This window comes from Mastigoproctus giganteus, chromosome 11 (assembly GCF_048544385.1).
Source record: "Mastigoproctus giganteus isolate SK-2022 chromosome 11, ASM4854438v1, whole genome shotgun sequence".
Classification (NCBI taxonomy): Eukaryota; Metazoa; Arthropoda; class Arachnida; order Uropygi; family Thelyphonidae; genus Mastigoproctus; species Mastigoproctus giganteus.
The window spans coordinates 130,091,636-130,103,969 of NC_143585.1; the positions used below are offsets into that span (position 1 = coordinate 130,091,636).

At 43.7% G+C, this 12,334-nt stretch overlaps 1 protein-coding gene across 1 annotated transcript in view; it reads left to right on the forward strand.

Moving 5' to 3' along the window:
* Window positions 1–12,334, forward strand: part of Ir25a (ionotropic receptor 25a) — a 79,667-nt gene that overhangs the window by 29,896 nt on the left and 37,437 nt on the right. Inside the window, exon 6 of the mRNA XM_090385314.1 lies at window positions 1,297–1,350. Within this exon, the coding sequence (XP_090241440.1) occupies window positions 1,297–1,350 (54 nt within the window). The remainder of the gene's footprint in view (window positions 1–1,296; window positions 1,351–12,334) is intronic.

Below are 12,334 nucleotides of genomic sequence, written 5' to 3' on the forward strand. Positions count from 1 at the left end.
AGAATTTCAGGGATTAAATATTAGAAAATTAGAAACTTCCATTTCTTCACAAAGTGCTGAAAACATGGAAGTCCAAACGTATCAAAGCTGAGCCCAAGACGTAAAATACTGAGTGACAAGAATCAACGCGCTTTGAGACGGCTAGTCATCTCATCTCACCATCAGAATCTGAGTTTGGATCTGGGAGCAGCCACAGGCAAACCGATGTGTGCTTTCACGATAAGTAAAGAGTTGTAAATTATGAATTTTCACGAACCGCTGCAGCTCCCCCAAACAAATGCACACCTTCGACTGGCAAAGGACAATGCATACCGAATCCGGGATGTGATTTAATAGAAATCGGTCTAGCCGAGCGACAGTCGCGTTTTTTCCAGTATGATAGAAGTGCATGGGTATGAAGGATGCTCGAGGAATTGCGAAGAATACTTGTGTGCTGTTCCGACTTCACATTTGGGACGGCATTTAAAGACAATATACTCAAGAGTAAGATGTGCTGTCAAGGTCTAGAATCGTTTCTTGTGGTATGGACTAGGTCACCTGGTCAAAGTACAGAGAACCATGAATGCTGCATCATATGTTGATATTCTGGACAGTTATGTGTGCTTTACTCTGTGACAGTTTTGTTGAAACGCTCCTCACTTTCCAACACAAAGCAAAGATTTGAAAAACTTGAAGAGAATAATATCGAAACAATGAAGTGCCTAGCACAGGGCACTCACTCCAACCCAATGGGATGAAGTAGAACGCAGAATTAGGTCAGGGTGGAGGACAAAGAAAAGCTGGCCCACTTCGTTAGTGGAACTCACGAATGCATTAAAGAAGGAGGAAAGCAAAATATCATATTTCTACTAGAAAGTTATTAAAAGGTAATTATAACCAAAGTTAGGCTAATGCCCTATTAATTTCTTGAATAAATGTGTACTTTTACTAACTTCAAGTGTTCCATGACATTTGATAGGATATTACATGAATAAATTGTAACTCTCCTGGTTGTAACTATCATCAGAAACTGTTGTTAAAATTATGAGAATTATTAAAATAAAGAGATATCACGAGATGTATCAGTATGCTACATGGCATTACGTTATTCCAAATGAGGATGTGTTCCAATTTATTTAGGAAATTGATTTAACGTTCGATAACAGTATTACTGTGATGTTTACGACATAATCTGCTTGATATGCAACCCTCTGTTAATGGAAATTATATTCCTGCATGAAATAATAAGTACTTGAACAGTGTTATAATTTGCTTTTATCAGATCAATTAAGCATCACTGTCATTTCTCCTCTCTAGGCCGAAGAAAACGATATGTGTGGAATTGAATATGCTTGGTACCTAATATCAAAGGTATGTGTTATGACTTGTAATTTATTTTAAATGGGAAATACGTGCTCGCTGAAATAATTATTTTGTGAAATGTTTGTTGCTCAAGCGAATTTGACACGATACATTTTAATCGCAGATATACAATATAACAACAAATGAAATATAATAATAAATGTGAAAATTCAATAACAGAGCCATATTCGAACACAATAAACTGCCAGTTTAATAGGTACATCGACCTAATAGTGAGTAGCTCCTTTAGCCCTTAGCAACAACCTTATGTGGTCTGGTCATATGCTCCACAAGCTCCGAACGCGAATGCTGATTCGTGCAGAATCTATCGTATCTCACAATTAACTCCGAATCAACATGATAAACTTCGAGAACAGAGTTCATCCGATCCATCAGATGCTCAATGTTCTTGAGATCTAATGATAGTGTAGTCACTCTTCCTGTAACCATTCCCGAATAATTGTGTACAATTGTGTGAACCATTCCTGAACAAACAGTGACGGTCGTGTTCCAAGCCGCTAAGTGGATTTTTCTTATTTATTGATTTGAAATTATTGTTTTTATAAAACTTTTGATTTAAATTTAGTAGTATAACATTATTTTGTGATTTGTTGATTAATTTGGTGTATTTATTCTTTACTCGGCCTTGTAAAAGTATCGGTAAGGGTTTCCACGTGTTCGTAACTACCGTTAGTAATTTTCCCGCCATTGTGATACCGTACTAGATAGCGTTAGTTGAACTTCGTTAGCAGTTAAATTGTACGTTTAAATAAATACATATAACGACTTAGATTACAAACGTAGTATAATTAATAACATAATTAATTAATAAATTAATAGAATCATGACTCAGACAAGAGCAGCAAAGCAAAAGGCTCAAGCTAATGGAAGTGCTGTGGCTCAGAGCAGAACTGAGGGGGGCAGTTGTCCTCTGACTCACAGCCTTATAAAATGCACTGTTTGCTTGATGTTTGCAGAGCAATCGGGTACGGGACATGATACTGCCAAGGGGGATGTCTTTGTGTGTGCGCGATGCAAGGAGTGTGTATCGATATCAGGCAACAACTCGGCGTTCTTATGGGCCTATATGAGAGCTTGAAGGACAGGGTGGATGCCCTCGAAGAAACTAAATTGAGGGGCCCATCAAGCTCTCAGCTGCCCACATCAACGCCAGAGCTTGCACTTGGGCATCGCGTGACACAGAGACAACCCCCAAGGCAGAATGCGCTGGTCCCGAAGGAACTAGTAGTTGTTGGTGACTCTATTGTCAGGGAAACGGGGAACATGCTTTGTAAAAAAGATAGGTGGAACAGGACCAGGGTATGTCTGCCAGGGGCAAAGGTTGATGACGTTGTAGAGCGAATATCATCTTTTAAGGGCACAAAAGGTGATATAGTTGTACACGTTGGCACTAATAATATTAAGAGTAGGAGACCGGCAGAATTACTTAACAAGTACAGGTCACTGTTGAACAAAAGCCGAGAATTAGGGTTGAATTTGAAAGTGTCTGCAATTCTGCCCAGACACGATAGGAGGGAGTATATGATGAGAGCCTTGTCGATCAATTCGGCCCTGGAAAGATTGTGCAAGGCTCAAGGGGTAGAATTTTTTTCAGCCTGGACTGTACTTGTTAACAGGAGAGATTGCTTCTACAGGGATGGGATACACTTAAATAGAAAGGGTGCAAGAATATTTGCTGATGCTATCGAGGCAGTGTTAGGTGGGTCGGAAAACTGCTAGCTTGGGGGGAGACATAGACGAATAGATTAACAGTAGCCACTGGCAGAGGTGAAAGAGATTCTTGCACTGCTTCTATTAGAATGAGCAGAAGCCTGAAAAACAAGATGCATGGTATTTCAGAGACTGCTGGGAGCCATTGCGGCACAAGTAAACACATGGGTTGTATTAGGGTAGCTAAGAATAGAAACAGGTGCAGGTATACTTGCGTGTACACCAATGCTAGGAGTTTACTAAATAAATTTGATGAATTTGAGGTATTGCTCAAAACATCAAAGGCAGATATTGTTGGGATATCAGAGACGTGGTGTCACACAGATATAAGGGATGCGGAACTGCAATTTGGGGAGTACAACGTCTACAGAAAGGATAGACAGGATAGGAAGGGGGGAGGTGTTATGCTATTAGTTAAGAAACACATAAAAACCAAGGAAGTGAAGCCAGTCGACATCGCTGGACAGTGCAGTGTTGAGTCAGTTTGGTGTGACATAAACATTGGGAGATCAAAATTGAGAGTAGGAGTGTGCTATAGGCCTAATGACTCTGATGAGTATAATAAGGAACTGTACAGGGAAATAGAGTGGGCCAGTAAATCAGAGTGTCTTATAATGGGAGATTTTAATTTCCCAGATATTGACTGGATTTTGGGGGCTGGTTACTCACACACTAGCAGGGCTTTTGTGGATTTATTGGATGATTGTTTTCTACATCAGCATGTTCGGGAGGCAACTAGAGGGAGTAATACTCTTGATTTGATTATCAGCAGTGATTCTTCATGCATTAAGAATCTGCAGATAAATGAACCACTAGGTGGCAGTGATCACAGTGTGCTGAAGTGGGATTTACTCAAAGAGGTAACTACCATTAGGGGTAAAGGGAAGGGTTATTGCTTCCGTAAAGGCGACTACGATGGACTGAGACAGTATTTAAATTCTATACAGTGGGACCAACTGATGATGTTACCAACAGCAAATTCAAAATGGGAAGCATTCAAAGAACTTATCTTGGAAGCTACTAGGCTTTACATACCAACTAAGAAATATTGTTCAAGGTTTCGGCCTAAATGGATGTCAGATGAACTGATGAGGCATATGGCAGAGAAGAAAAATGCATGGGATACTTACAAATTAACACATGACACAGAAGCCTATGATAGATACAAGTTGATATGCAACCAAGTTACAAAGGAGGTTAGGCAGGCGAAGGCAGATTACGACAAATCCTTGGCAAGGGATGCAAAGAAAAACAGCAAAGAGTTCTTTACTTATGTAAACTCTAGAAGGAAGGGGATGAATCAGATTGGTCCACTTGATATTGATGGGTCAAGTGTTGATGATCCTGCTCAGGTAGCTAACAAACTAAATGAATATTTTGCATCGACATTCACACATGAGGAGTTATTCAGCGAGGGGAATGCCAGAGGTGTATTCAACTCTAGCAGTAAGCTACAGAATCTTGAAATAACTGGGAGTAAAGTGGAGGAGAAACTGTTGAAGATAAACACAAGAAAGGCACCCGGGGTGTATTGGATCTATCCAGTTATATTAAAGGAGGCAGCAAAGGAAGTAAGCAAACCCTTAGCCATAATTATGAGAGCTTCCTTGGACTCGGGGGAGGTACCCATAGACTGGAAATGTGCAAATGTGACCCCAATTCACAAAGGAGGATCAAAGGCTGACACAAGTAATTATAGACCTGTGAGCTTAACTTCTGTTCCAGGAAAATTAATGGAGGCACTGGTTAAAGAAGCACTGCAGGATCATTTAGACAAGACTTCAGTTATAGCTCAGACACAGCATGGTTTTGTTAAGGGGAAGTCTTGCCTGACCAACTTGATTGGATACTATGATGCAGTCACAAAAGAACTGGATGCAGGGAATAACTTTGATATTATATACTTGGATCTTAGAAAGGCTTTTGATACTGTTGCACATGGAAGACTGCTACACAAATTGGAGCAGTGTGACATTGGAGGCAAATTGCTGCTATGGATAAAGGGGTGGTGAGGGGGAGAAGACAGAGAATGGTAATCAATGGACACTGCTCATCGTGGACTGATGTTATTAGTGGAGTCCCTCAGGGCTCAGTGTTGGGTCCATTATTGTTTTCTGTATTTATAAATGATATTGATGATGGTATATCGGGCTTAATGTCCAAGTTTGCAGACGATACAAAGGTTGGCAGGGTTGTCAAGGACACTACTGACACTATGCTGCTGCAACAGGATCTGGAAAGGTTGAGCAGATGGGCTGAGAGGTGGCAAATGAAGTTTAACATTGACAAATGTAAAGTACTACACATGGGAAACAGCAACCCCAGAGCAACGTATCAACTCTGTGGTACAACACTGACAGTGGTAGAGAATGAAAGGGACTTGGGGGTGGTTGTGCAGGCAGATATGAAGTTCTCTGAACAGTGCAGACGGGCTGCAAGAGTAGCTCATGGAGTATTGTCAATGATATACAGGAATTTTTCCAGCAGGGATAAGGAGGTGATTATTCCATTGTATAAGGCGATGGTCAGGCCACACCTAGAGTACTGTATACAGGTCTGGAGGCCTCATTTCAAGAAGGATGTAGAGCTGCTGGAACGAGTACAGAGAAGGGCAACAAGATTAGTGAATGGAACAAAGGGGTGCTCTTACGAAGAAAGGCTTAAGTTTTGCAAATTACAGTGTCTGGAGACTAGGCACCAGCGAGGTGATCTGATAGAGGTGTATAAAGCCTTGAATGGTTTAAGCATGCTCAATGCTGATGGGATTCTTCCTCTAGCTCAGAAAAATCACCTGAGAGGGCATAAATTCAAATTGAGGAAAGACAGATGTAGGATAGACGTGCGGAAATTTGCCTTTAGCCAGCGCGTGGCTGGTTGGTGGAACAGACTTCCATCCCTTGTGGTGGAGGTTGATAGCCTAAATAAGTTTAAGGCTCAGCTGGACAGGTATTTTGAACGAACAGAGGGGTGAAGTGGAAGTGGTTTTTTTTTTTTTTTTTTTTGGCTGATGCTGCATAAGCTTGCTTTCTTGCATCAAATGCCTCTACTAATGCTAATGCTAAAATGCTAATTCTTAATGCCTTGTGATATGGGGCATTATCCTGCTGGAAGTAACTAAGTAACTATTATCACATCGATGAAAGGACGCATCTGGTCAGCATAAACGTTCAAATAGACTACAACACTCGGTTGTTAATCCATTGATGTCAAAGAACTTAATGCATGCTATGAAATCACTCCCCACACCATCATAACCAGCCTGCAGATTACCGGTACAATGGATTCACTGTTTAAAGCTACTGCTGTCATAATCTGTTTCTGCCGTTAGAATGGAACAATTTGTCTACCAGTCAACGTTATTCCACCCCTCAAATGACCAGTGTCGGTGCTTCGTTTCTATGACCAATCTACCAATTGCTGATTGTGTGGTTTTTTTTTTTTTTTGTCTGACAAGAGTGGACCTCTGAGAGGTCGTTCGCAGCTATACCCCAAACCGTGATGGAATGGAACGACTGGTGTATAGCGGCAGACGAGCAAAGCCAACACCGTTCGTCCAAATGCATTCAAATGATGTCACTGCGCTGTTATTTGACCGACCGTTGCTCGTCTGTTAGCCTGCACCATTACACCTTTCGTCGACCTCACATTAACAAATCGTCTCCTGGCCACAGGACTTCTATTGAATAAGTCTTTTTTTGGTCGTTGGATCTTCTCCGCGCACTCAGGACACTGTTGTGCGTGAAACATCTAACAACAGCAAGAGTGTCCGTAATACTTTCATCTGCGCGTCTGGCGCCGAGATTAATATACCGCAATGAAGTCGACTATGCCCGAAAACAACGATGGAACAAATTGAAACCCTTCTGGAGTACACAGCGTCAAACCGCCAACGAAAGTACCTTCTTCTCATCTCTGTGGACTTTGCAGGGGCATTCGACGCCCTCTGGTGGCAGTGCATCCTCGCAAGACTAAGAGCTGCCAACAAACCTATATGGATGCATTCAGAGCTACCTGAGCAATAGGAAGGTTCTAGTGCAGGCTCCCTACTGCAAGGTTGAACGCCAGGTACACAGGGGCTGCCCTCAGGGCTCTGTACTGGGTCCCCTCCTATGGAACTACGTGCTGGATGAGTTCCTCTCCCTGAAACTGGGGGGGCGTGCAAGCGCTCGCATACGCAGATGACCTCTCCCTAATCCTCTCTGCTGATTCAAGAGCACAACTGGATGCGCTTGCCAACTAAGCACTTTCTACACTAAGAGAGTGGACCGAAACTCATCACCTTAATATCTCTGCCACCAAAACCCAATCTATCCTACTAAAGGGATATCTAACTCCTACCAGACCACCGCAGATAAAAATCTACAACAGAACGATCAAGTTGGCCACAGAACTCAAGTATCTAGGAGTGATTCTGGACCGAAATTACATTTACACGCCACTTAAAATACATCCAGAAGAAAATGAAAAACTATGCTGCCATGCTTGCCAGGATTACCCGCCGCGACTGGGGGCTGCTGAAAAGAAGAACCCTAGCAATACTTTACAAAGCAGCAGCCATCATCCCTGCGATTGCATATGCTTCTGGTGTCTGGCACCATAAGGCCTCTACGGCGGTAAATCTTCGACTACTCAACATCATTCACCGGATTTTATTAACCCTCACCAGAGCGTGCTGCACCGTATCTACTCATGCGTTGCAAGTACTCACTGGGACCCTCCCCCTTGATCTTGAAGTGATTCGCCTAGGCATATTACAGCAGCTTAGACGCGGAAATCCAACTACCTTCCAGGATCACACCACAGACCCAACTGCAAATCGGACAGTGGAGAAGAAAAGACTCCAGATCTATTTGCGATCAATATGGCAGCAGCAGCGCTGGACGACCTCCACAAAAGGGGAAATCACGCGGAGGTTCCTCCCCGATCTACAACAAATATACCCACAGTATCCGGCATGGCTTTGCCCTGGATTGTACAGCACATATCTCCTAACAGGACATGGAGCGATCCGCCACAAATTACACCTTCTCGGACTCTAAAAAAACCCAATGTGTGCATGTGGCTCTGTGGAGACCTGGGGACACCAGATGTATGACTGCGAACTTATGAAGATCTTCGTGTTGAATTAATCATCCAAGTGCGCCTTAATCCCAAAAACCGGGAACACTACTTACTGGAAGATGAAGCCTCATATACAGCATTCACCAAGTTTGCCCAGAACCTGTATGCCAGACGATTGACCATTCCTCTGCTGCAAACATCGAATAGACGTGTCAAACAAAGCTTCTCAGAGACCCCCAACCAGACATCAGGTTTGACTGCTTGATCCTTCATGCAGGACAAAACTAGAACTCTTCTGAGAAGTGACAAAACTCCACTTCCCAGAACATTGACTACCGGATGAGACAACAGTCCCATGAATGACTCCCAACTATGGCATTTTGCACAACCTGTTCAGCCAAACCAACATTGGATCGCCTCAAGTTTTTCTGGATGGTGCGGACCTGACCCTGCGGTCTGGTTTGCTCCCACCCATGCACACAGGCCACATTGGCAATCTGAGCGAGCTCCCTTGTCTGGCTCACTGTCTCACTTCTTCCTGGCAGGGTGGGGAGGGGATAGTAAACTGTCCCCTCCCCACCCTGCGAACCTATTTCTTCCCTCTGGTGGGGCATGGGCATGCCCCACTGTAAACTGGAGTTGCCTTCCCTTTCGGCTCCATATTTCTGTCTATTTGCCCCCCAGTCTTCAGCCTTCACCCCACTCTATCTGACAGCAACGTGAACACGCCCCACACAATCTAAAATCACCAGTCTAAATTAATTCTGCCCAACATTTTGGACTTCTAGCGCTTCCCGCGACGCGTACGCGATTTTTTGTTTTTTTAAGGTCATAGCCACTGAAATCTCAGGAAATTAGGTGGCAGGACCTGCCAGAGTGAACTATATACTAGTGAGTACCTGGTCTGCCTCCACGGGGCGAAAGTAGGACAACGTCGGGCCTCAGTAGGGGCCTGGCGGCTAAATGACCAGATGAACAACGGTACAAGGCATCACACATATACAAAGTCCATACACTTTTAAATCTCTGGCTTTTCCAGTCAACTTGTTCACCCACAATGTAAACTACGCGGAGATGGGGGAAACCCCTGGTGCCGCTTGACCCTAAACACACTTTACCCTACACATGTACAAAATCCATACCTCTGGCAGTGACAGTGTTCTGTTTCACACCCACAATGTATAGCACGCGGAGATGGGGGAAACCCCTGGTGCCGTTTGACACTAAACACACTCTACACGGGACTGGAGATTCAGCCATACTACCCTGTCCCTCTACTACAAAGCTCCCTGCCATCACGTATGGCTCCCCTGTCTGGTACGTGAGGGCGGGACTAGAAGTGAATAAACGGATCCTCCTTACCACGACGAGAGCAAATAGAACGACTGCCCTCAAAGTCCTGACAGGAGTTCTCCCCTGGACCTCGTGGCTACCCGCTGCAGTCTGCTCTACCATCTTGCTAGAAACACATCGGCTACAATGTATGATCTCACCATTGACATCACTAATGACCGCAGCTGTGAGAAGAGAAGAATCACCAACCACCTCGTCCACAAACCACCTTGGCAGAGGAGAGGGAACCACACAGAAAAAGGCACAGTGACTAGAATATTCCTCCCCATTGTAACCAAGCTGTACCCTAAGGCGCCAGCGTGCTTTCACCCGGGTCGGAATACCACCTTCCTCCTTACAGGACACAGCCGTTTAAAGCTAAGCTTTACTAATTGGAATCATAGATAACGCGGACTGTCCCTGTGGCAACCCGGAGTCCTGGAGACAATGTTTTACTGCGATCTGCATGACGACCTACGACTACGCCTAATAACAGCAATCCAATATATACCAGACAACCAAGAACCCAGACAGTGAGACACTCAAGAGGACTACAAGGAACTCAGTCAATATGCTCAGGATCTATTTTCCAGAAGGAAAATAATCATAGCAATACACCAAAGGCAACCCGACTAGAAAGACTGCAGGAGGTCAAGCAAGTACGTGACATACAAAAAAACTCATCATACCACAAAAAGACACGACTTTAGGGTGGCCTGGATGGCCTACTGGCAACCCAAAACCGCACTCCCTTGTGCGGCCTTGTCTTTTTCCTATTTCTCGGGGAGGGGAGAGGAGAGTATTTGCTCTTCTCGCCTCCCCATATTTTCACTCTGGTGGGGAATGAGCATATCCCACTGAAAATGGGGGTCACCTTCCTATCCGAACCCTCTTCTTCCTTTTTCATCCCCCGTCTTCATCCCCTCCCAAAACTTTCTCTTGTACAGCGACTGCCCCACATATCCAAATTTAAATCACATCAATTTTGCCCGACCTTTTAAGCTCTCTAGAACTAGTTCTTTCAGTGTAAAACCCCACGCAGCGCTTTCTAAATGCAATTTTACCTAAATCAACCGCGATCGCTCCAACCTTTATTTTAGGTCCTAGTCACTGAAATCTCAGGAAAGTAAGTGGCAGGACCTGCCAGAGTATAATTAGTCTCTTGGTACACCCGGTCGGCGTCCCCGTCGCTAAGTATGGTAACGCCGGTAAGCGTGAATTTCATAATTTACAATTATGAAATTCACGAAGGGTCTTTGGTTTCTTTCTGAAAACTGCAGATTCCGCACGATGTCAACAGTTCTCTATAGGATTCAGGTCCAGTCTGTTTCCTGGCCAGCTGTAATGGACCGTTCTTCCAACCATTTTTTCACCTGTAACAAATGTAAACATATTACTGTCGAACTTATAATGCAGAAAGAAGGCTAAAGTAACTAGAGAAGTGCCTACTTACACTTTTTGCCCAATGACAAGGAGCAGAGTCTTCCTGAAAAATGCAGTTACTTGGCAGGTTGAAATGGTCTTTAATGGTTGGTAGCAATTTGCTTTCCAATATAGTCAGGTATCAATTGGCATTTCCGGAACCTTTTATAAACTGCAGGTGACCTATTCCGCGATGCGAAATGCACCCTCCATATCATTTGGCTGGTAGGGAATTTCACTGTAGACACCATACAGTCTGGATGGTATTCTTCACCACGTCTACGGCGAATCGTTTGTCTCCCATCAGAGCCATGCAAGTTGAATTTACGGTTTTTAAGGCATAAGCGCTTCAAAACGCGCGGTCTGTTTTGGCCGCGTTTTGAAGAGACTCGTTTGCGTCCGGTTCCTTTTTCTTATCAGCAGAACAAGTATTCTTTAGTTTGGAACGAAATCTACTCACTGTCGACTGATTACAAGATACTCTATAATCAATATGACGGGAATAACATCCTTCCTCACGTAAAGCAACAATAGCACTCTTTCTTCGTGGCGTCAATTGCACGTAACTCTCCATCCTGAGAAGCAAGGAATGACTGAAACTCCTGCAGAGTGTGCTTATACAGCTGAAAGTAACAACTGATGCAATATTACGTCATCACCTAAGCATGTCAATCTTATCTGATGCAATCTGTAAGAAATCTGTAAGAAATATTTACGTCATACGGACGACAATTACAATTTTAAGGAGTAATGCACTTTCTTTGAACACCAGTGGGAGGGAACGTCACTGTTCTACAATCAAGCCACCCTCACCCTTAACAACAGCATCTCCAGTAACTCAGATTACGAGGCGCTCTATGCACTGTTAAATTGAGGTCCATTTCCATTGAAGTCATTGCCATCTACATACCACCCAATCCTACAAAGGAAACAATGCAAGAGGTGACCAACTGGATCCTTCACAGCACCTCCACACCTCACCAATGAAAATTGTCTGTGGAGACTTCAACCTCCCTCCATGTCTGGATCATATGAAAAGATTGCTCTTATCACAGCTAAGCGTGGTGGTCTTAATTATAGTCAATGAGGGCCCCACAAGGGGAACAAACCAACTTCACCTGATCCTCACATCAATACCATGGACACTTCAGACTCCTCAAGATGGTTATTTTAACTCAGACCATGACCCAATCCTAATACAACTAGAACCACTAATCCCAATTTTTAACGCAAAACAACAGGTGATACGGAGAACAGTTTACAATATAAAGTATCTCAATGTTTCTAAATGCATTACAGCAGCATCTCTCATCCCATGGTATGTCCTTGAGTCGTGTGATATCCTACTAGCGGCCGACCCGTTAACTAAATGGATTATCACGGTAGCACAATACGCGGCCTCAAAGACAGTCACAATCACTCCTACTCTAAGACACGGTGGACCCCA